The sequence below is a fragment of the Ctenocephalides felis genome, unplaced genomic scaffold (assembly GCF_003426905.1).
Source record: "Ctenocephalides felis isolate EL2017-DRISC unplaced genomic scaffold, ASM342690v1 CF-g0.4_SCAFFOLD_03570, whole genome shotgun sequence".
NCBI lineage: Eukaryota > Metazoa > Arthropoda > Insecta > Siphonaptera > Pulicidae > Ctenocephalides > Ctenocephalides felis.
In genome coordinates, this window is record NW_020539724.1 from 17,382,051 (window position 1) to 17,408,416 (window position 26,366).

The 26,366-nt window shown below is 26.0% G+C and overlaps 2 protein-coding genes across 2 annotated transcripts in view; one reads left to right on the forward strand and one right to left on the reverse strand.

Moving 5' to 3' along the window:
- LOC113383496 (homeobox protein 5-like) overlaps positions 1 to 13,549 on the reverse strand; it is an 18,332-nt gene extending 4,783 nt beyond the window's left edge. The window contains exons 1-3 of the mRNA XM_026621759.1: positions 13,443 to 13,549; positions 8,114 to 9,448; positions 5,686 to 5,984 (exon numbers count right to left, since the gene is read on the reverse strand). Coding sequence (XP_026477544.1) covers positions 5,686 to 5,984; positions 8,114 to 9,448; positions 13,443 to 13,549 — 1,741 coding nt within the window. The remainder of the gene's footprint in view (positions 1 to 5,685; positions 5,985 to 8,113; positions 9,449 to 13,442) is intronic.
- A 720-nt stretch (positions 13,550 to 14,269) lies between these two features.
- LOC113383497 overlaps positions 14,270 to 26,366 on the forward strand; it is a 34,333-nt gene continuing 22,236 nt past the window's right edge. Inside the window, exon 1 of the mRNA XM_026621760.1 lies at positions 14,270 to 14,279. Within this exon, the coding sequence (XP_026477545.1) occupies positions 14,270 to 14,279 (10 nt within the window). The remainder of the gene's footprint in view (positions 14,280 to 26,366) is intronic.

Genomic DNA, 26,366 nt, shown 5'->3' on the forward strand with positions numbered 1-26,366 from the left:
GATCAGAACAAAAAGTAATACCAGGGCAGAACAAATAGACATGAGGTGTTACCCAGAGGGCCCTCATGAAAGGCAACTTGATATTTTCAATTTTTTCATAGAGGGTCGTTCGGTGTACGCGCTAAAAGGCACTTGAATACCGTAATACACGGTGCTGCACACAGATTATCCCCCGTTGAAGGGGTACAACACCCGTTGATGGAAAGCTGGTGAATTATTTAAATATACCCCTGAGACAAATTTGTGGAAAATAAGTGAACGGTAATAAACGCTCATGAATATTCAGCTTTTTGCGACAAGAGACGGAAGATTGAAAATCAGTAGATATTTTTTTTAATTTTTATACCTAGGAATATAGTTGAAGATATGTTGTAAATTATGCATTTATGGAAAAGACGTTTTACTGAATATTTTAAAGATTCAAGTCTTTATAATTTTTACCTGAATGATATATTTGAAGATACACTAATTAGCTTCTAAATCCTTTTACGTCGCCCAATTACATTATTCAATAACTTTTTGTTATAGAAATCGACAAAAATAGCATGAATAACACAGTTAATAGTGATCGCAAAAAATTGAAAATGAAAATTTTTTATATATATTTACGTTTCAAAGGTTTCTAAATATTTTGGCATACCTTAACAAAAATTGATGTATGTGGGTGTGTGCGTGTGTGTATGTGTGTGCGGATACAAATTTTCGTCGACGATTCCGGGAACACCAATCAACCGATTTGAATAATTCAAAAAACGTTCGATTCATGATAAGGAGACGTGCTCATTAATTTTTGGCGAAGGCAGGTCTAGCCGTTTCGAAGATACGGGGCAAAAAGTGCCAAAAACGGTAACTCAGTTTTTAAGAGATGAAGCGTCCGATTTGAATAATTCAAAAAACATTTTACTTTTATTAACAAGAAGAAGAACTGATCAAAATTTCATGAAGGCAGGTCTGCGGTTTCGGAGTCTAGTAAAAAAAGAAAAGTAAAAAAAAGCATTTGGCGGTCAAAAATGATCATTAGATGCATATGCATATCAATATCATATCAGATATTTTATAGAGATTTTAACAATAAGTATAAATTTTGTTTACATTCCTATGGGTTCCGTACCAATGCTTATCCGTTAGACGGCGATGCGGCGCTTACGCGCTTCGATATTTCGTCTCTATGCAGTTAAAGCAGTACGATTGCTTTGAAAAAAAGTTCAGAATTTCAAAATATTTCAAAATAAATTGTTCCTTAAAGTCTTTTTTTTCAAAAAAAGTAAATTTTTGTCACAAATTTATAGTTTCTCAAAAATCTATTTTTTTCAGAGTAATTTTTTTTCAAAAATGTTAATATTTAAAAAAAAAAATTTTTTGGTACGGGAAGTTCCAGCAATTTGCCTTAAAGCACAATGCCATGCGCCCCACTAGTTTTCTTGATTTTAAAGCAAAGTTTTTGATAACAATAAACATTTGTTTTTAAATAATATGCAGATAGTCGTGCAAGAACCAACTAGTACGATAAACTTATTCATTCTTACAACTTTGTAATTATAATACAAAACACAAAAAGTAGGTATATTTGTCATCAAAATTTATAGACTTAACCAAGCATTATAAATCTGGCAGAATGTGTTTTCATATAAATTACCAAAATAAAAACCTCTTTGATTTCTTTAGGTAACATGTTAAGCCACCTACTCTTTAGTCTTTTAGCTTTCAACGGACTCGGTTTTGTAAAAACGTTTTGATCATGTGTTTTTGCAAGCGCATGTCGTTGATAAAAAATTCTTTTTAACTTCAAATAAAGGTAAAAAAATAGATGAACACGGAGGTGCTTTTAAAAGCATACGTTTATAAAACTTGTTGAGATGAAGCGGTATCAAAACGATATAGAGAAATTGAAATGTAAATGTTTTTTTGATGTTGACAATTTAATATACGCACAATATAGATTCGTATATACTAAAAAAAGTATTTTATTCATTTGTTACTATAAAAATTTGCTTTTATATAATAATGTGATATGTGAACTGTTTTTCGAAAATTCTACACGAATTTTGGTTATAGATGTGATATGGAACAATATGAGACTTCAACATTTTGATATTTATTTCTACCAGAATGTCAATGATGACTGTTACTAGCATATCACAATATGCAGGGAAAAACGAATTTGCTATTCTAATAAAGCAAAATTTTCTATCGGCACTGAATTTCATCTGGTATATTCATTCTAAGTGATATTTCTCAGTATCGTCCTTATTTTATTAGTAGAAAGATATATGTTACCTATAGTTATTTATAAATAACATTTCTTGTGCAAAACTGAGTGAGATTCAGTGATTTTCTACTATAGATTAAAATATAGTTTCTAGACGTTGAAATCTGGCAGGGTAATATCAGAGTGTTAGTTAAGGTCCAGATTAAGGTGGTCCTTAATATGGACATTTTCGAATTTCCTTGCTCTTCGTATGGAAATAGTATGGAAAAAATTTTGAAAATTAAAAAAAAATGTTTTAGGTATAACTTAGCGACAAATGAATAAGTTTTATTCATTCATTTGTTCGCAAAATTACATCTAAACCACATTTTTTTAATTTTCAAAATTTTTTCTATGCTATTTCCATACGAAGTTTGATTGAGTTGCGCACTTTCTAAAAGTTAATATTAAGAGCTAAAACTTTCAGAGATTGTTTTTCATCAATTTGGAACTATTTTAGCCCTTGGGAGCAAGAAAACTCGAAAATGTCCATATTAAGGACCCCCTATATATGTTTGCTCCTATCAAAATGGTCTTATTATTATTGAAAAAGTTTAATTGTGGATGTACATACATACATATCTATAAATTTATGGACCGAGCAAATTGCCAAGTAGTATGTAATTTGAATTAACTTTTCCAATTGGAAAATACTCGCTAAATTAAATTTTGCCGGACAACATTTTTGTATAAAATTCCAATTCATCATGAACTCATATCTATAATAAAGTCACAAACCATTTTTGATATTGAGAATGTCCGCAAAAGTTTAAATTTCTTTATTTTATAATCATGTTAGTAACTGTATGAAATTTTATAAAAATAGGCTCTATTTGAATTTTTTGGGTTTTGTTTTGACTGCAAACTGCTGAAAACTAACAAAAACCCATAAAAAATTAGGCTATTCTCAAAACAATTATATACTAAATAAAAACTGTTTATAAAGATGACAAATTTTACACCTATTTTACAATGATGTTTCAAAAATCATTAACATCAGTGATGTTTCAGTAATTTACCATTAAACCATATTGACTTGTACAAACATTTTCAGACATACATACGGCATTGTGAATGGATATCCAAGCAATTCATTTCCCAATTTATTTTTGATTAATATATTCAGATATATCAAAAAAATTCCATAAATGTTTGCTCAAATCAAATTTATTCTTTTTAAGCTGACTTGAGTACCTACTACAATTCATCGAATGTGTGAATCCAGCCTAATTACAAGTTGCTTTCATACGTTTCTCGCCCTCATATACGTATTTAATGATAGGTCGCGGAAAACAACCCTCGGCGCGTGCCTCTGATTTTCAGAGTAAATAAAAATATTCGCCCAACCTCGATATTTGTTCAAAGGCTTGACTTTTGTTAAGCCAGGCTTTATTTTGAGTTGGCACGTGGTTGCAATCAAAATAAATACGAAAAGTGTGCGATTGTATTCACATTTCCGAATGTTTCTTTTGTCCACCAAATTAGGCAGGTTGACAAACATATACTTGGTAAAATGAAATTCAGTATTTATTTTATTAACTTTCCGAAGTGAAGTTCAGAAAATCTGATTTGCTAATTTTATGCTTTTTAGACTGAATCTTTTGACACAGAATTTGATATCGTATGTATATGTAAATTCACATAAAATTTTATTAAGTAGAAAGAAATATGTATAACATTTTTATTTATTATATGATAACCTACATATATTTATTTACAGGTGCATATACCTAGCTCATACTTTTACCCTATATTCGTAGGCTGTCTTGTATCTACTATGACCTAACCGTGACCACTGGACTGCCACGACCCTACGATCACTCGTTTTTCTACGGGTGTTATAGCGTTCGCAAGCCGACTTATCACGGTATTAATCAGTAAATTGATTGGCAAATAAACCACGAAAACCAGTAAAGAGTCTAATATATTTTTAGTTGGAAAACCCGATAGAGTAATGGTTAAGGTTAAATTATCTAAAATATGTTAGGGGTGTAAGCTGCATATAAAATTATAAATGACAAATATAATAAATAATATAATATGTAAGCATAATCAGTACACGTAAATAAATACACATATAGTGCTTATCTGAATGAAATGTGTGATTAAAGAATGCCTTATTTATATTAAATTTGACAACTTCTTGACTTAAATTATAATCAAAATTATAAGATATTATTATTAAGGTCATAATGTATATGGTTGTGTTCATGTAACATAAAGGCAGCTTAAAGTAGTACTCTTTGATCTACTGTGGTAGAAATAAAAATATATCCAAAAACGTACTTGTTTATATTACAAACACCAATTTTTTTCAAAATCTATTGATGATATATTATTTGATTTGCCTACGAAATTAGGTAACTTTACAATCATTATGACAAAAATGCAAACAAACAAAATGGTTTAAAGCACAACTCTATGCTAATATTTTATTTGAATACTTATTAAGCATGATAAACATCGTTTGACCCTATTTATACCCATATTAGAAAAAGGTCTTGCAATTAATATTAACTACCTAAAAGGGTTGAGAGTTCGTAATACCAAAAGGCTTATAAAAATATCATATTTGGAAAAAACATCATTTATAGTCTATATTATTAGAAAATTTTAAATTGTACGTTTTGGAGTTTCATAATAACTCACTTTGTTGTTGAAAGACAGTTATACATTTTTAAAGGTATAATAAATAAATCATGAATTTTAGAAGCTCAAAGACCCCTTGAAAAGAGTCTTCAAACTGATTGTATATAAATGAAATTTTTAACTTAAATTTTGCAATGACTTGCCTACTATTTAAGGAAAATTATCACATTTATCGAAACCTTCAAGGTAAAGTTAAATGGTATAGTATAATAATTCAGAAATCTTAAGTTACAAAGTAAATTATTAAAAATAAATTCTATTTTTAACTTCCTGTAGGCTAGTTAATTTCATATATTTAAATAGTTAACTGTTGCACCCTTCTTGGGTATAATGACAGAATATGTTGGTGATATATTAGATGGAAAAGATGGTTTTATTTTATAAAATTGCTTCCATGGACTCTAGTCTTACTTTATTCTATTGGTATGATAGCACAGCAATCTTATCCGAAAGTAATCTGAAGAATTCTTAATTTTAATATTAATTGTTCGCAAATGTTTGATATTTATTACCTGATCAACTTGTGTATGAATTCCTCACCTATCGAGTTTCTGAATAATGCCATTGGCTTAACTTCTTTAAGATTAAATTGAATTTACATAGAAGATTTTCACGAGTATATATAGGCGAAAGTGTTTAGAATTCTTGAATGACAACGATCGATTATTTCTTACTATAATCTAGTTAATGTTGAAGCCTACGTTTATGTTGATATAATACAGACATTGTATTTTAATTAAGACTGAAGTCAGTCTTGATTTTTTGAAACTTATTAAACTATCACTTACCATCACTGTGTTGTCCATACATCCCACCAACTCCAAAATCTTGGCTGGACGCCTTGGTGTCTCCATTATTTGTAGTACTACTCGTCTGGTTATCGCCTCCGTCCTGGACCTGCACCGAGGAACTGTTGTTCGTGTTCGAGGCTGACGTTGAGTTGTTGTTGTTGGTGCCTCCGGCAGTAGATGAATTGTTGCTGGAACTTGTGGCGTTGGTCGAATTTGTTGCATTTATGTTTGGTGTTGTCGAATGGTTTACAGGTGATGATTTATTGGACAGGGGTGTGGTTGCACTTGATTCTTGCCTGAAAAATTAATAATTAATTGAAGATTTTGTAGTTCTTTTTTGCTTTTTTGTACATTAGAATGCCAAGTACATGAATATAATTATATTATCTAGAGAGAAATCAAAGAAAGATAGAAATGAAAATCATAGTTTTCCACAGTATGCTAGTAGTCTAGATATATTTTTATAAATAATAATGCATGTAATTTTATTAATAAAGAAACTAACTGATATGATTATCGAACTTGATATTTAATATTTTATTACTTATATATGCGGTGTTATAAATATTTATTGGTTGAAATGAAAAATGTATTTTTTGTAATTTGAAGTAAGTTTTTTTTAAGATTAGTTGATTCATCAAAAAGGATGTCTAACAAATCATTTAGTATTAATTGATTGTTTTTTGAATATTAATTGATCAATTAAAAAGGATATCTTACCACTAACAAATCCTTCATATTTGTAAATTCATATAATATTTAAATCTAATAAAAGATTAGGTCAAATAATCTGATGTTTATTTATAAAAACTACTAATTTATAAAGATAATAAAAGAATACATAAAATAAATAAAATAATATTAATAAATCTACACGAGTACTGTAAAAACATTGGCAGGTTATAACTGATTGATTCATTTTATATGATAAATACTTATATATGATATATTATGAATTTCTCGCATTAATTCAATATTAATTGGTGTATAGAATCAAATCATGATTTGTATATTTCAAAATTTTCATAGCTATGAGAGTCATTGCTTTTATTTAAGATGTTTGATTGTGTTTTTTAATTGTACAATTTTCAGGAATTGTATAAAAAGCTTGAAAATATTTAAATATTTGTTTATTTTATAAATTTTTAAACCGAACTAATGTGTAACATTAACAAACTAATTCCAAAATTAACAAATGTTAAAAATGATATTGATCATTTTACTATATTAGATTTTAAATATAGTTTTGACAACATATTTTAAGTATTTGATTGACTGAATTTATGAATTAATGTATACAAAAATTTAAATTTATTAAAGTATAAATTATTTATTACTTGTCTTAACAAATAAAAATTATATACATATAGAATATTTTATTTAAAACATCCAACAACTCAGGATTCAAAATTAGTACAATCGACATGGTAGAAGCTTGAAACAATATTTGATATAAGTGGCTATGATCTGCTTGTAAAAAATAAATAAAAAAAATAATTTTCCAATATTTTCAAAACAAAAATTGAAGAATTTGCGAATTTTAATTGTGTCTATCAGAAATTAAATTGTAAAGATATGAACTTGCAACTTGCTAAATATAAAATAGTAAAACTGACTTCAACAAATAAATATAACTTACTATATATACTACAAATTTGATATTTAAAAATTAACAATACAAGTAACATAAATTTTGATAGAAGGAAAATATTTAAAAAAAATAATAAGTACAATTTTTATATAAATAAATGTATGTTGATAATTTTGCCGACGTTTATATAATTTGAAGTATTTTGCAGCAAAATCGTCGAATTGAAAGGTTAATATAAAAAAATCTTTACTATATTAAACGTTTCAACACTGAATGTGTGTCATCATTCAGCAATCAAACCAGAAAATCACAAAAACTAAAAATTTATTAGAAACACTAAAATTGTACGAAAGAACATCATAACTAATAAATAATAATTAATAAAAAAAACTTATTATTAAAATCTCTATAGAAATATCTGATAATCAGATGCGCATATGTCTAATGATCATTTTTTACCCCAAAATAGTATTTCTTTTTACTTTTTTTACTTGATCTTCGAAACTGCTAAACCTGCCTTTCATTTTCCAAAAAATTAAATAAACCCATAATGTCCCAATTTGAGACTAAAAATAAGGTATATGAAGATTACTTTTATATGTAGATGTAGTAAACAAATTTGAGTGTTTTTGTCAGTGAGTAGTAATATATAAAGTTTTAATAATATATATATATATATATATATATATACATATATATGTATATATATAATATATACATATATATAATATCTTAAGTTATTTTTATCTATTGGTTACAGATATCAATGATTGAAAAAAAAATTTACAGTTTCAAGTAATTTCATTTCACTGGATATAACTCCAATTTCCTTACCTCGTGTCCTGCAATACTGGCATGAACTTCATTTCCGTCTGATGATGGTGGTGGTGATGATGGTGTAAATTCGAGTGTAAGTTTTGTAAGTTTCCATGAAAATTCGTGTGCAAATTTTGCAAATTTCCATGAAAATTCGTGTGCAGGTGCTCGTCCAATAAACCTGACATTGATCCTAATAAACTGAGATTCCTCGTCGTGTTCAGCTCATCCATTTTCTCCTGATAGTAGTTATTCATGTTGTGATAATTAAAATTTGTGGAATACTGGTTCAAGTTGAAGTTTAAGTTATGTTGGCTTTGAGGAGGCGTTGGAATCCCCGCAGCCGACGTGTTTAAGTTGTAATTGTTTTGCTGCTGAGAGAAATTTAGTTGTCTAGAAAATATTGCGGGAAAAATATTGAATTGTTTTGCAAAATTTCCGTCTTGTTCCTTTAAATTATTCTCCTCGTCTTCTTCCTCTGATTGTTGTTGAGAATCTATGTTCTGCAGCTTGATGGACGTCAATTCTTGTTGTTGTTCTATAGTTAAATTTAATTGATCACAAATGTTTATATCGGTTTTCGGTTCGGTTAGAACCGACGACGATTTTCGGTTCAGGTTGAAGTCGTAACTCGGTTCTTGTAGAACCGAATTCGGTCTTGGAAGATCGGATTCTGATAAATTGGTAGACCGGTTTGGATTTAAAGTTTGTTGCAAATTTCTGTCATCAGCATCGAATATTGGTTCGTTGATTGTATCAGATTTCAAATTCAAATTAAGTCCATACGAATTTTTGGTATTTTGTAATAGTTTTATGTTATCAAAAATTACATCATTCGTTTTGGATTGGTCAATGTAGCTAGTATAAGGTTTATGAAGGTTATTTTTGAGGTTCAAACCGAATAACACTTCATTATTCTGAACTGTTTTACGATTTTCCAACTCACAAGTCGATTCTCCTTCCACAACTTTTCGAATGTCACCAAAACCACAATACGGTTCTTCCAAATTTGGTTTCAATTCTAAAAACTTAGCCACCGAGTCTTTTTGCGAACAAGAATAATTTTCAAACATGAAACTGTCACTTTTGTTACAAACTTCTAATTTTTTATCAGACTTATTCCTAACATGATTGCTCATAGACAAATTTTCTGGGCTTTTGTTGATGTCGTTGGGACTAAACTGTTCACTTTTGTAATTATTTTCATATCCATAATCATTTGTGGAAGGATTTGTGCATTGTTTATCAGGGGCTTCGATGTTTGTCATAAAATTTAAACTTGGATTTCTTAATAAATTTTCGAAAGGAACCAATTGGTCGACCCGTCGCGAGTCGACCGAGTTTTCTGAAGATCTTAAATCCAATGCGAATAAAAATATTTATTACACAAATTAGGGAAATTGTTTTGTGTAATATATTTTGTAAAGGATCGTGAGCAGATATTAGATTTTTATGAACGGAATTTATGTCTTGTCCTTGAGCACATAATTAAATATTTGATTTAGGCCTTTTTTACCACTCTCTGAATTTTTTTTATAAATAAAAGAATATTTTGTATAAAATTAACAATTTCAAACTATGTAAAAAAATAAAGTATAAAAGATATATGAATATCCTATATGAAAAAAGTTGAACAGACGTGGATGAATTCTTATCAACAATCACATTTTAGCATAATGATAATTAAGAGTGTTTTTCGTTGGATTATCATAAATTTGTCACCCTTAAAACTTCGTAAAAATTAATTAAATCAAACTTTAGATGGGATTTAAAATTTGCTAATGTTTGAAATTTTACACCGAACTGCTAAATATATTGCCACAAAATTTATCTCTGGGTTACTGCAATTTGATGTTGGTTTGTTCTATACCCAATTAATTTAATAAGTAATTTTTATTATTAATCGTCAAATCACTTTTGTTTTATGTAACTAATCCTTGCACAACCTAGAAAACTACACAGTTCATCAATAAACATTTAATAATTATATTTACACTACACAAACAGCACTAAAATTTTATTTTCAATTTTGTTACTGCTGCCACCAAGAACAATCTTTTACAATCCAGGGTTATTTTTGGGTACCAAAACGGTTTATTGTTAAATATTAATAAGATCCACTTAGAGTTTATTTAAATAAATGTAAATTAAATTTATTTTTTGTACAATATTATACATAATATTATTTTGTGTGTATATGTGTGTTATATCGTTGACTAGATATGACTAAATGTCTAACTCTATTAAACCGCATAGAATTCAGTCAACGTATACTTGTATATATGTATATATACATTTATATACCAGAATATATATATATATATATATATATCCACGTGCCATGTATGTGTCCGTGTGCATAGGGATGCGAATCTTTAGGGGGATGAAATACATACCACGCCCATAACAGCTTTGCATTGTGTGAGTGGATGAACAAGGCTGTATATAAGTGAAAAATGCATATATATATATATATATATATATATATATATATATGAATTTAATACTTAGATACTCGCAAAACCATTTTACGATAAACAAAAACTTTCTTTTAATTCATCTTTTCAAGTCAACTTGTCATTTTCATATGCTAAACTAGTAAAGTCTTAAAATTAGCAATTTCGAAGCTTTTTGAGTTTAAATTATTTATCAATAATGAATTGTAAATATAGGTAAGTACATACTTAAAGTAATTACACCTGTAATTAATTATTCAATTGAATTTACATTGTCTTAGAATGAGAGTTCAACAAAATTTTTGCCAGTTTGTTTATTAAATTTTGGGAAAAAAAATTCGCGATCATGAATTTTGTATACTTTTTTCTGTATAGATGCATTGTATGCAGGTCAAAGTAGACAAAAATTATTATTATAAATAATAATTAATTAGATAAATTAGACAAAATTTATAATAATTTATTAATAATAAGAGATAAAATTAATAACTGAGAATAATTAATAAAAAATATATAAAAGATATAAAATAAATGCAATATAAGTCGTTTCATAAATAAAAATTTATAAAAAAAAGTTCAATAATTATTTTATGATTTATTTATTTATTTATTAATTTTTAATTTATTTATTTATATTATAATAAGACTCATGTCAATATTTTACAAATTTAATGTAATTTAAGTAACTATTTCATTATTTATTCATTTATTATTTAATGTATTTACTATAAACTTATTTATATTTAGTAAAAATACCTAGTAAATTGGATATTAAAATTTATAATAATCTATTATTTATAATAGATATAATTAATGATAAAGAATAATTAATAAAAAAATATAAAAGATAAAATAAATGCAATATTAATGTTTCATAAATAAAATTTTATAAACAAAAGTTCAATAATTATTTTATAATTTTTTTTTTTATTTAATTATTTATTGATTTTTTATTTTATTTATTTATATTACAATAAGGCTCTTGTTAATATTTTACAAATTTAATGTAATTTAAACTATTTTATTATTAATTCATTTATTATTTATATTTATATTTAGTTAATTTTAATTATTTTTAAATATAAATAGTTTGTTTTATGAAGATTAGTGTTTATATATTGCAAGTACAATTTTTCAAGTATTTTAATACTTTTATAATTATTTATATTATAAAAGTATTGTAATTTTAGTTTAACCAATTTAAATTTGAATTCAAAGTTATTTTTGTTTAACAAACTTTAGGTTATTTATAAGAGTCTTACATTATATTATTACTATTTTTCATCATTTTTTTTTGTCATATCTTGTTTAACAAAGCAATTATATTCATAAACTTTTAAATAAATATGTTAAACCAAAAATGTATTATGTAGCAATCTAATTTTGTTATGAATGAATTAGATTTAAGCTTTAAGCTTTTTATCAATTTACACTTCAGAAAATTACTATATGATTTTTATGATTATGTTCAAAATCTTTTAGTTTAACCACAGTTGTAACATTTTATCGCAAAAGATAAACAAATATAGATAATAATAATTATTTTGAGTTTTTTTTAATATCCATGAATAGTCTAAGATGTATATTCTTTAAACTATAAATATCTCCTTAATATCTCCATTGTTAACAAAAACAGAGACAATTCTCATAACAATTTCGAATCGTTTTTTAATTTTGATAATATTTTCAGTCAATGTGTATTTGAAAGATAAACCACGTTAAAAAAATTGTAAACATAATTGCCCCGATAAAAAATATCAGAAAGATTTGTATATTTTATAGAGTTTTATCAATTATATGAAATTAGAAAAATAAATTATATAAGAAAATATATAATATTATTTATTATTATAAACAAAATTACACTTTGAGAGCGATATTGATATATACTATATTACAATTTGGCAAAATATGTGAAGAGATGTGATACTAGTTTTAGTTAATAAACCCCTGATGAATATAATGAATTCATATTATGGTAAAAGCACTAAATAGTATGGTTTAGCAATAACTTTATATTTTAGGCATTACACCAGCAAAAGCCCTATATTTTTGGAAATATGTAAATTTACACAATCCTATATATATACATATATATATATATATATATATATATATATATATATATATATATATGAATGCAAATCTATAGCACGTACCATTGTTTCTATGTATGAGCTTTTCCATGTGTAAGCTCTCCGAGTGGGTGTGGCTTAGCGAAAAGCTCGTTAGATGCGCAACACACGCGAGCTTCGGTACAGTTCCACCCTCAAAGTGCGACAAAGTCAGAGGATGGAAAATTCACATCTGACAGAAAGAGATGGAGCAATATATTGATTTAGGGGTTTATAAATGTATTCGTAGGAGTATATGTATAGATATGTATTTATATATGGTGTGTTTATCTATACATGTAAAGTTAGTAAGCTGCCCATTCATTTGGAATATGCCAAATACAAAGTATGTCTTTAGGCTACAAATATACATTAATATTATATATATATATATATATATATATATATATATCGGTAGCCCTTCGTGTGTTTGAAAGTAATATATCATACGTTTCTCTTTGTCTATAGGATTTAGACCAATCGCATGCCAGATTATGTACAAACTAACCAATCAGGAATTACTGAACATACATAAAAATAAACGTATACGTGCAGGAAATATGCTTTTGTGTTAGAAGACATGATAGAGAGGGTGTTTTGATGGGTTTTCAACTTAGAAACATGTTATAATTTTTTTGATTTTTTTGGTTCCTCATCGTTATATCAAAACTTTCTTTGTCCGTTAAAGTAGATATAAACATACACACAAACGTATATAGGTGTATCTGATCTGAACAAATATATATTATTTCTCAAGTTTTACAACTCACCTTTTACTTCTCAAACTTGTTCTTCAGTGCTTCTGTGTCCTGTGCCTTGGCTTTCAATTCCAAAATTTTCTTTTTTGGCGTAAGTCCTTCATCATCTGCATTCTCCTTTATCATAGACCTCTATCTTGCCTTCAATGACATCATATAGAAGTACCCTTTTCTCAATTTGGGTCCAAGCCAGGTCCATCTTCTTTTCACAATCATCAGTAAAGTTCTTTCTTGTCCTAGTCTTTGTTTTGGTTCTCAAACTGTAAACTAGAAATGATACTCAAATACTCAAATACTCAAATACTTTCTGATAGCAAATAATTCTGGCAATTCAGTAACTCTATATATATATATATTTATGTAAATATATGCTGTGAAAACTTTGCTATAATAATTATGTCCCAAAAATCCAAACTAATCTATATGAAATCAATAAGCTTTAAGCTAAGGGTAACAGTAAGCTTTGGGTGTGAACTCTAAAGAATCATAATTTTAATTTTCTAATGTCAATAGATCTTTATTTTATGGACCAATATAGAAATCTAGCCTTTCATTTTAAAATGTATAAGTTTTATTTATAATAATAATGTACCCATTTCTAAACATATTATTGATTTATATTTTTCTTCAGACTTGATTAATAATAATATTGGTTTCATAGATAATGTTTGGTTTGATTATGCCTCATAAATAATCATTTCATTTTGAATAAATTTTATATTTTTGACTATTTGTTTGTATTTATTTTTAATCGTATAAAATGACTGTTTTTTTAAAGAACTGCTCAAGAGCAAGTTTTGTATCTTCAAGTTTGTGTTCCTAAAATTATAATTATTATAGAAAATAATGGCCAAAGGTATTGAATATAAAGTATTCAATTGTTATAATTGAAATATGAAATCCTGAATTTATTTTATGTAATAATGCCAGAGTTAAAATTAAAAATAATAGTAGTTGAATAAACGAGTATGAGTAGGTATATTAAAAAACCATATTTTGGTTGTTTTTCTAAACAGCAATCAGAGTCCTATAAGCGGTGTGATGATGACTTTTTTCCAATATTATTTGTTCTTTTAAAAGACAATAGTTTTGTCTCATGTATTATATTAAAATCATTAATTATATACCTTCTAATGATAAGGGATAGCAAGTTTTGTATATTGCAATTTAAAAATAAGTCTTCGTTTTAAAAATTATATCAGAAATGTCTACTGAACATTCAAAAATTGCATATTTTTCATGTCACAATTTCAGTATCAAAAATAATTTGATCTAATATTTAAAATCTAGACTCGATATGCATAAACCAACTTGAATCAACATATTTCTCATAAACTGAAAAATATTTCTTAAAGTTTGCAATTTAACATTGGTCTGCATTTTTCTAACTAAAATACTACATTATTCTCTTCAAATATATAAGTAAAATTCTAAGCATAAAACAGTTTCAATAAATATAAATCAAAATACTGGATTGTAGGTTAACGTACTAGTTTATAAGGCCAAATAAATAAATAACAAAAAAAATGATATTTAGAATTTGATAAAAATAAATATTACGATTTATCAAAAAGTAATTGTTTATCAATGCTACGTTTAATTAATAAAAATTGTTAATATTCTATTATTCATACGTTTCAGAGATGTATCAATAATTTTGTCCTTTACCGTGTGATAAAAATACTCTCAGTAATTGTAAACTTTTGCTCTTAATCTAATAAAGTTCCAATATAACCCTAATATGGAGACCAATTGTCGCACAATAGAAACATTTTCAGTGGGAGTTAATAAAAAAATATGTTATTGTTATAATTATATGGCTTACACAATGAAAGTTCATATTCCTCTTCGTTCGTAGGTAGTTATTTACAGTGTCAAAATATTTTGTCAATGTTCACATGGTTTGTTGGAGTACAATAGGAACTTTTATTGTGCTAATTGTGGCTTAGGTTATACAAAGGGTCTTGAATATATATATATATATATATATATATATATATATAAATATATATTATAAATGTAGAGTATGAAATATGCAATCAAGAGTAGGCGTTATATTTTGCTATGCAAAAAACGTGAAGTCGATGAATTTGAGTTTACTTATATATGTATAGTACGCAAATGTATTTTTGAGTATATTCAGGTAAGCAAATACATTTATACGTTGTCTTCCCAAAATGCTTAAAATTTATTACAATTCCAATTTAATTAATTTATTAATTCAAAATTACTGACTGGAGTTACGTGCTACTTTCAATAATGTACATTATATTTATTATTATTGTTTTTAAAATGTTTATATTCACCAAATTGTTTATATTCACTGATGAAGAACATATATTTATATTCATATTTTTATTCATATTCATATTCATATTCATATTCATATTTATATTTATATTTCATATTCATATTTATATTTATATTTGAAAACATTTTTTTTTATTTGATATAAGTCTAATAAGATTTATGTATGTAATGTATAAAACATTTGAACTATAAGCCTTATAAGATTTGAACTTATATTGAAATAGCCTCAATCAATATCTACTTTATTTAACAAAGTTAATTAATTATTTAATTTATTATATTAATTGTATTTAACCCAATTTTATAGTTATATTACTTGTACTTAACCCAATTTTCTTTGTAAAAATACTATACTTGCATATATTGAAATTGTTAATATTATTCACAATCTATTTGATATAAGATATATACTCGTTTATCACAAAAGTTTCTAAATTTTTTAAATACTTATTAAGTCAAATTTATAATAATTTTTATGAGTCTATGTGACACCCTTGTATGTTATTGCATGTTAGAGGTCCACTTCAATGAGAAGATGCAATTGGCAATTTATAATCTGTGTTAGTAAAACAAAAAAAATAACTCAAGTTATCAATACAAATAACAAGTTCTTTGGCAATTTTTTTAATGTCTTCTATTTGGTATATGTCCATTAATTGCATTAGGAAAAAATGTAATACTGATAGCATATTTATGAACTCTACTATACTAATTGTATCTAATAATACAATAAGATATTTGAAGTAGACCTGGACAAGTTCATTATATATATATATATATATATATATATATATATATATATACAATCATATATCAACAGTCAATATCTCCATAACTAAGTAAGTGATACAGATATCATTACATTTGTAATGAATTAACGACCCTTCAGATAGGTCCACTTTAGATTTTAAATTTGAATTAAATTTTATCTCCATATGGACCACGGTATGATTTATGCATATTAATGCATGCATATAGTTTGTATGGTACCTTTCAAATATATATATATATATATATATATATATATATATAATTTGTGTATATATATAGCTCAGTATTTCAAATGAATCTATGGCGGCGGCGCAAGAGATATTGATCAAATTGTACATTCGTCTACAAAGTTACCTCTATGTACGCATATATGTATATATATAGCTATATATATATACATATACAGATACACATATACATACATATATATGTGTATATGTATAAATATATATGTATATATAATTACACATATTTTTCAATTAAAAGTTTTAATGGTATCTTAAAGAGTTTCGGTAGCTATATATATATTATATATATATATATATATATCTTGATAGTTTATGTATGTATAGATCTTGATAGTTTATATATATATATATATATATATATATTACATATATATATATATATATATATATATATATATTCCACACACACATGTATGTACATATATCAAAATCCAAATGATAATGAGGTGTTTATGTCGACAAATTTGAACAATGAATCGAATGGAATGAAATTTTTGTTATATTACATATAGATACATATTTTTTCTCTTTAATAATTTTTAGTAAACATAATAAAATTTCATAAAATTAAAATACAGCTTTGCCATAAACTGCCTCAGTTTTCCAAACATCTTCTAAAATTCATTTAAAATTACAAGACACAATTGCACGATTCGTAACTAAAATCAAATATTCACAACCATGTAAAATATTAATGTATCATAAATTTGAATTAGCATAGATTTGTTTTTTATGCAAAGATACTTAATTATATAAGATACCTAATTAATTGAAACTTCTATTTGATGCTTTTGTGATGGTATTCTTAAATATTACCATTCTGCACATCATTCTCATTCCATGTTGTATTTTTGTTTTGTATAGTTCTACTAGAATTTATAATTTTATTTTTTACCTAATGAATGTGGGGATGCTAGCCTAAACCTATGGATATCGAATATACAACAAAAATTTATAGCATTTTTACTAATGTACCGCCTAATCATTAAAGCTCAACTCAATTCTCAAAACCTATGGATATGAAATGAGCTTATTTTAAGTTTAAGGAGAAAAAATATAAATAAAATAACATTTAGTGCAAAAATACTCAATTATTCATTTGGATTTTGAAATTTAAGTTTGATTCTCTAAATTACGTCTTGTAAAGCAATAAAAAATAACAACCTTTGCGAATAAAGGCATTTTTTAATATAAATGCCTAATAGTTCATTTTACGATTATTTCCAATATATTATTAGTATTATTCATTAGTATTATTCATTAGTATTATTTATTAGTATTAGTTATTAGTTATTAGTTATTATTCTGCTTGCTTATCTATCGATGAAATCCAAAAACAAAACATTTGTTTTGATCTGCCAAATTTGCTGTATCTAACTATTAAACTAAGTTCTTTTTGATGAAGTTATATATATATATATATATATATATATATATATATATATGCATGTGTCATGTGTGTATTAATGGCTTAAGCTCTGTTTAAATAGCTTTCCTCAGAAAAGTTGATTAGGGATCTCTAAGCTTTCAACCTTTCATGAGTTATTTGCGTACCTATAATATATATATATATATATATATATATATATATATATATATATATATATATGTGTGTGTGCGTGTGTGTATATATATAATATTTGCACAGCATATTACACACATAAATTGAGATGAAAAGAGTTAATTCATAATTTAACACGCCACATTTATGTTCTATAATTTCTCCTCATAAAATATTCAATAGAAGTATATGAACACTTATAGATGTTGTAGATATATATATATATATATATATATATATATATACATACACATAAATACATATACATCATGTAGACATATATAAAATAAAGTGCAATATTTCAGTATTAAAAATTGCATATTTTTGGTCAATTCGCAAAGAAATTTATATCTACAGGTGTTTCGCGTTATTTCACATCAAGCAAATTAACTTATGACTATAAATCGCTATTATAGTCGAAATATTATATTATTAATAATTAATTGTTAATTTTGAGAACCACAGATTAGAAAAAACAGACATAGCGAAAGTATAGCTGTGTATAAAATTAAAAGTTTAAAAATCTCAAGAGTAAGTTCTTCTAGAATTTAAATATGAACCCAACCATATATACATATATATATATATATATATATATATATATATATATATATATAGGTGTAAGTGGCACTTTGTTAAGGCAAGCATTAACTATCTGTAATAATCGTCTTAATCAATAAGAATTGAGATTAAGGGATTTTTAAAATTGTTACGATAGAATCTTAAAATTCTGAAGCTTTCTATAATTAAACCACTTTTGCATATTCATCAAAATCATCGAAAAGTTGCATCGTATTTTTTTTCAACTATAAATTACAAAAAAACAGCCCGGTTAATTTTTACCAAAAACTGGTCAGCACGATTAGAATTTTGAACGGTTAGAATTTCCAAAATCGGTTCAGGATTACTTGCAAATATGTGTACAATTTTTTTTCACTTCTCTCTACACTCTAAAGAAACGGCTCGGCCAAAAGTCTTGTAAATCAGCGCAGGTTATAATCCCGTTTCATTAAATTTGGCTTTGGGAAAACGTCTGCTAACCAGAAAAAACAAAAGTTAGCTTACATACATACACACATACATATATTTATCCAAATTCTATGTCAAGCGATTCAGAATGACTTGAAACGACTGAAAACCACAAAATTGTTGTATTAGATTATCTGTCCGAAACAACTTTCGAGAAGTAAAAATATACCTAATCAATTCCTTGGCGTCATCTAAAAATCTTGTACAATGCAAATAATAATATAGTAACAAGTTTCTAATTCTAAAACAAATGATAAAAATTTAGTACATGATTTTGAAAATTTATGTGAAAAACATGAAACAAGTCTCTTCTTTTCCTCGGGTTCATGTATGCTGTTGAAAGGGTCTTTTAGGAATGAAATCTTTGGAAAATCCGTTGGAAAAGCTACATATAAAATACATGAATATTAATGTAGAAGTGTATATGAACCGAAATCGGTATATGTATAACAATATATCGTCGTATATACGATATACCTACAGATGTCGATGCATGTAGAGGGTGTCATTAGGCACGGCAAAGGACTTTTATTCGATTGCAGGACATGTCAATCAAAAGCTTGGGGACACATATGTTCACTTTCAATAAACGAACACGTACACATTCAAATATATACATATATTATATACATATATGTATATGTATATGTATATTTATATATACAAATCCTTTCTAAGAAAATATTAAAATTTGAATCATTAAAAAACTGCTTCTAAAATATTCAATATTATAATTTTTATAGTCAACTAGCAAACTCCGTTTCGCCACCAGATGTTTTCGTGAGAAAGATGAAGAAATTTTTTGTTTGTTTTATTTTTGAAAAGGAAAAATTTGATTTTATTACACAACAGTAATAAATTTATTTCGATTACAAAAATGAAGTGTTTTTTAGTTGAACTTCTCTAAGTAAATGAAAGTGAATCGGCAAATTATCCGTTTCATTGAAGTGCTCCTTGGTAAACCACATTTTTTGTTTTTTGTCTGACGTTAACACAAACAAAGCGGATGGATTCGCAACTCGTGAACAGGCATCGTATAACTGCCCATATGAAAAACAATGATTTTCTAAATAATATATTTGAAATTTATCCCGCAAACACTAAGCGATTGGCCTTGCGACTTGTTAATTGTCATTGCGAACGCAAGGCAAACTGGAAATTGCAATCGTTTGAAGTCAAACGGAAGACCAGTCGAAATCATTGGTATGTCACTAAATCGCCAGCAATTTTTGATTGAATGGTGAAATTCAGTGCATGTACATCATTATTCTTTGCAGCATGAATTACTCGTTGACCTAACCAAGCATAATTCTGATAATTCTCACTAATGTCATTACTCAAATTTTTAATTACGATGCGTGAAGTTCCAGCAATTTGCATTAAAGCACGATGCCATGCACCACCAATTTTCTTAGCTATAGACCTTGCCGAGACCTTTCCAACGAATGCAAAATCGTCAGAATCGGTTCTTGCGTTCTGGAGTTATATCGTCAGGAAGGAAAATCCGACTTATTTTTATATATATGTAGATAACTTTTACAACTATCCTAAGCGAATAATAAGTGAAAGTTTAGGATTAAATAAAAAAGGCTTAAAAATCCATCATCATCTGACTGTTAACGGTGATTATGGCCTAAACAAAGATTAATGTAGAAGAAACTTTTTTTTCAATCTGGCCCTGACGGAGTTCTTTGCCAAGTCAATTTGAGTGATCTTTGAGGTGGCTTTTGAACTTTTCTGATAATATTTTAAGCTATAAGTGTGTTCAATATGGTTGAACTTACGCCTATTCGAGTATATATATATATATATATATATATATATATATATATATATATATATATATATATATATATATATATATATGATAGTAAGATATTGCACAACTTTGAAAATAAGAGACGAGAGAATGCAGTTTTAGAGTTGCACTATTGCAAAATTACAGGAAATTGCACGTATGTTAACTTTTTCTTTATTTCGTTCACCTTTATTACTTCATAAATAACATGAATTCTATATTCTCATTTCCATGAGACATTGCAAAATTTCAAATAATAAAATAAATGTAATTGGCAGGCATTATTAGTTTCAAGCCATATACACTGCAAATATTTCATTTTATTATTTATTTTAATTATATCACATTATAATTATATCAGATTTGCAACATTCTTTACCTAAACATATTAAGATTTTCCATTCAAATTAATTTTGTTTTTATTATTTGAAGTTATATCGCAGCATTAATATTTAGCTATTGCAAATACACTGTTGTAATAAATGTTTTGTGGTTTTGCAATTTTTCATTGGCTTTGAAGTGCTTTGCATGCTAACTTTTGTACTAGAATTTTGTAGCGCAATTGATTCTTATTATTAAAACAATCACAACTCTAAGATTGAACTAAAATCCTAAAACTTTCATGTAAACTCAGCAGTTATATAACTTTATATTTAATTTATTGATATTGAACTAAAACTTTGATGAATATTTAAAAATATGAATATTTTTTTTACTTATAATTTATTTAGGACAACCCCTTGGTTGCCTTTTAATTGCCATCTAGGACTGGCGCAAATTTGCTCCAAGTTAGATTTTAATGGGATTTTAGTGGGTTTGCAATATAGAAACAAAAGAATGTACAAAAAAATTATTATTGATCGATGTCTAATAAATCATCGTTAAATTACTTAGCATTAATTTTCAATTAAAAATACTTCAGTTAATTATGGAATGCACGTCAAGGACATTACAATTAATGAATGTCTCCAAATAAATTAAAAGTAGTATTCAAAAAATTAATTCAAAATTTTGAAAAATGAATAAAAACTTATTACCGATTTAGCAGTTAGTTTTCTAGACTATCACAACCTTCTAACAAAAAAAAATCCATTTTAAAAAAATGTATTTATCTTTAATTCAGTTTCATCGTTACTTTAAAATTGCTCACAAATTGGCTATGTTTTTAACATATTACTTGGAGACGCAACAAATTTTATCTTATTATTTGAATTTTCTATATTATTTCTTACTAACTGGAGTTTTATAAAGAAAAACCATTGATTTACTAAAAATCTACTGACAAACTTAAGATACTGGTTGTGGGTGATTTCTTTACTAATACAGCAATCGCCTTACATTCAGTATTTTCAAAATAAATCTATTGTAACATTGACTAGTAAAGCTAATCTGATATTGCAAATTAAAATTTCATTAATAAATATGTATGATAAATAATGTAAACACAATTAAAAAATTTAAGAGTGTATATGAGCTGATGTGATGGTACTCCTTAATAACGCTGCATTTTTAAACCAACAACTGATCTGTCTATATTTGAAATATTTGCTCTTCTAATAATGATTACATATTGCTGACTTAATGCACCAATACCGCGAAAAGCTATTTTCACTCAAAAACATATTTTAATCAAACTTGATGTCAGGTTGTAAGAAAATCAGGCTTGAGCTTGGAACTTCATGATTACAAGGCCAGGCGCTTACCACAGTACTACGAGTCGCCTCAAATAATTATATAGTATAAAATTTTTAGTCATAAAATAAATGATTAAATTTTGGCAAATGAAAGAAATTCAAATTGGAAATAGGAAACAAATAGTTTGAGAATGCTAATCACAAATGATTATGGGGCACTCATACATAAAAGCAAGCAGTAGATTATATTTTCACAGGCATAATTTTTCCATTTTTTATTTTTAGTTTTCTTATATTTTGTAATTTATTTTATAGATGTTTAAAATATGCACTCGGACTTGCAAGGAAAAATACTCCTACTAGATCAATCATGAAGAAAGTGAAAAATCGGATTGGTTAAATTTCAATAAAAATACTTTCAGGAGAACCGGAAACTTTGTTCAAGAAATCTAAGAAATAGCTATGATTTCTTTATAATGTGCAAATATTTTTTAAAGCATTAGTAGCTTTACGAAAATAAGTATCAATAAAAGTTAGGATACTCATTTTGCACATTGCAACACAAAAAGTGTGTTCTTCTTCTTGGTATGAACTGCTGAACAGATTAAGTTTCGAAACTTACAAAATAAGTAACTTAGTCGAACATTTGAATATATATATATATATATATATACACATGTACGGCCATATAATTTATATGTAAAGTATGTCAGGAATTATTTAATAGTGCGAATGCTTTTCTTATGTAATGGATACTTACGTGTAACCAGTTTTCTCTTTCCATATGAACTCGCATCTCTCACGGATAGTCTAACTGGATTTGAGATATAATCCTAAATTTCCTCCTTTTCAATTTTCTTATGTGACTGTTAGATAATGTATCTCAAGATATCTGGAAAAAACTTTATCAGTTTAATATTGTTAGTTTGAACATTTATATACTTCTTAACACATCAAAACAGGAAAAGTTAAACTAACGAAAAGTACATGTGATATTTTTTATAATAATTTGTATTAATTTAATTCTAAATATCACCACGTATCAACAAGAGAGAAGAAGGTCCAAAAACAAAGATAAAGGTTAAATTTTAAAAAACCTCTAAGGGGGGGGAAGGAGAATCTAAGGGGGTGAACCCCCTGGGTATGGGTTCATCAGCTTTCCAAAATTAGTCGGGGTCGGTCATACATTTAGACGCGATTGGGGCAGCCTAAATGAGTCAAAATAAAATTTTTTAAAATTTAACCCTCGTTTTTTGGTCAGTGCATGGGACATCAAAATTCATTTTAGAGGTACGGTTTTTTCAGCAAAGTGTCTTGTTTTGATTCCCAGTATCCCATACAAATATATATATATATATATATATATATATATATATATGTGTGTGTGTGTGTGTATGCTATACTTTATCTCCATATAAATTCTAGAATAATTAAAACGGCGTGCATGAAACAGAGCGAAAAGAGAAAAATAAAACTTTTGTTTTTAATTATAAAACATCTTGGAGATAATAACGTTTCGATGTTAATTTTTAATATAATGTATATATATATATATATATATATATATATATATTTATATATATATACATACATACACACACCCACATACAAACTTTATATACATACATACAGAATACTTAATAAAATAGAAGAATGTCAATTTTAACGATTAGATTCTAACATTAGAACATTTTTAAGGTTAAAAATTAATCATTTGACTAGAATCATTTGATATATTACTTCTAACCAAGAAAACAAATTTTGTTCAGAATTATAATTTAATTTAATAATAATGTGGTTTAATTTTACAGGTTAGAGTCTTGAATAATAGGTCGAGACGTATTTAGGTGCAATTGATGATACTTGTCTTACAATTAAAAGTTATTTCTGGACGTGCTGAAAAATCTGAATATTACAATTTTCTACTGTGCTATTACACATATAATATTACAATGTTCATGAACTTCCATAATGTAATGAATGTAATTATATTCTGATTGTTATTAATAAAAAAAAATAAACAGAATGTGATATAATATATAACACTTATAACTTTTACATTTTCTAGAATAAATATTCCTGAAGCATAGAATTTAATCCTGTGTGGTTTAGGGCTACTAATATTGGGGAGTTCTGATAAGGACTGTTGTTTAAATACTTTTTCATATTTCATAAATGATCTTTTTTATTTGTTTTTGAGAAACTAATAGAGGACGCTTTTTTCTGTCCTCAGTCGCCAAACATAGATAGCATAAATAAAAAGGATGGGATACGAGCCTTTTTCAGTAGGTTTTCAAAGGCTTGTTCAATTATTGGTTAGTCCTCAAAATATATTTTTCATGTATTTTAAAATACATGGGGTATGTATTTTAAATATTTTTTTATTTATTTAAAAATATATACATGTATCTGTTTATATTTATAATATATTTACACGTAACACACCACACATCCAGCCTTAACTTTCAATTTTCCATTTCCCCACGCGATATATGTGAATATGTCTATTTAAACTTATATGTTTTAAATAAACTAATACGTATATATTTTGCCAAATATGTATTAGTGAATGATGCATGTTTCTATATGCATAGAAATTTTATGCATTAATAAAATCGAAAACACACTTCATTTTAAGATTATGCTTCTTAAGAGTAACATCTTATTCAAATTAGTACGAGAATCTGTCGAAAATTTAATAAAAAATTAAATTTTATTTTTTATTTTAATATATAAAAAATATCGATGAGTGATTGGTTCAAATTAAATGAGTGTGAATAATTTTAATAATATTGTGAATAATAAATAGTGATTTATATCTCAGAAAAGTTTTTTATATTTTTTTTGTTTTTGAAAATCAACAGAAGTAATCATATTAAAAACCTATATAATCCATAAATAATTAATATTTTTATTATTTTATAAATTTTTTAAAGATTTTAAATTATTTTATCGCCTTTTAAAGCAACATTTGTGTGGCTATGTTTACATCAGTACACAATTTAAATATTTATAGGTTTAAATAGCTTTTTACTGAATGTATTAATTAAAAATTTTAAAGTTTAATTACTTAAAATATGTATTTTTATCATAATGTATCGAAGTTTATAATATTTATTTTAAATATTTTAAATATATTTTAAATAATTTTATTATATTTTAAATAAGTTTATTATATTTTAAAGCAATATTTGTGAAACTTGTAAACATCAGTACACAATTTAAATATTTATGGGTTTAAATAGCTTTTTAATTAGTAAATTAATTAAAAATTAATTTTAAAGTATATCAATATTACTTATTTTAAAACATACTACATAAAAAAATTGCATTTTCATTATAATGTATCTAAATTTATAAAAAAAAATATTTTTATTGCTGTTTTTCATTATCAGTGAAATAATATTTTTTATAAAGTTTTTTTCGTAAACTCGCATGAACAAAATATATTTTATAGATAATGTATAAAACTAATAATAACGTTCCAAAATTTTTTTTTCGATTCCTTTATATTTGTTTTTTATGAAAATTTAAGTTCTTATAATAAATAAATGCAATATCTTTACATATTTTTTTCAGAATCAAAATATTT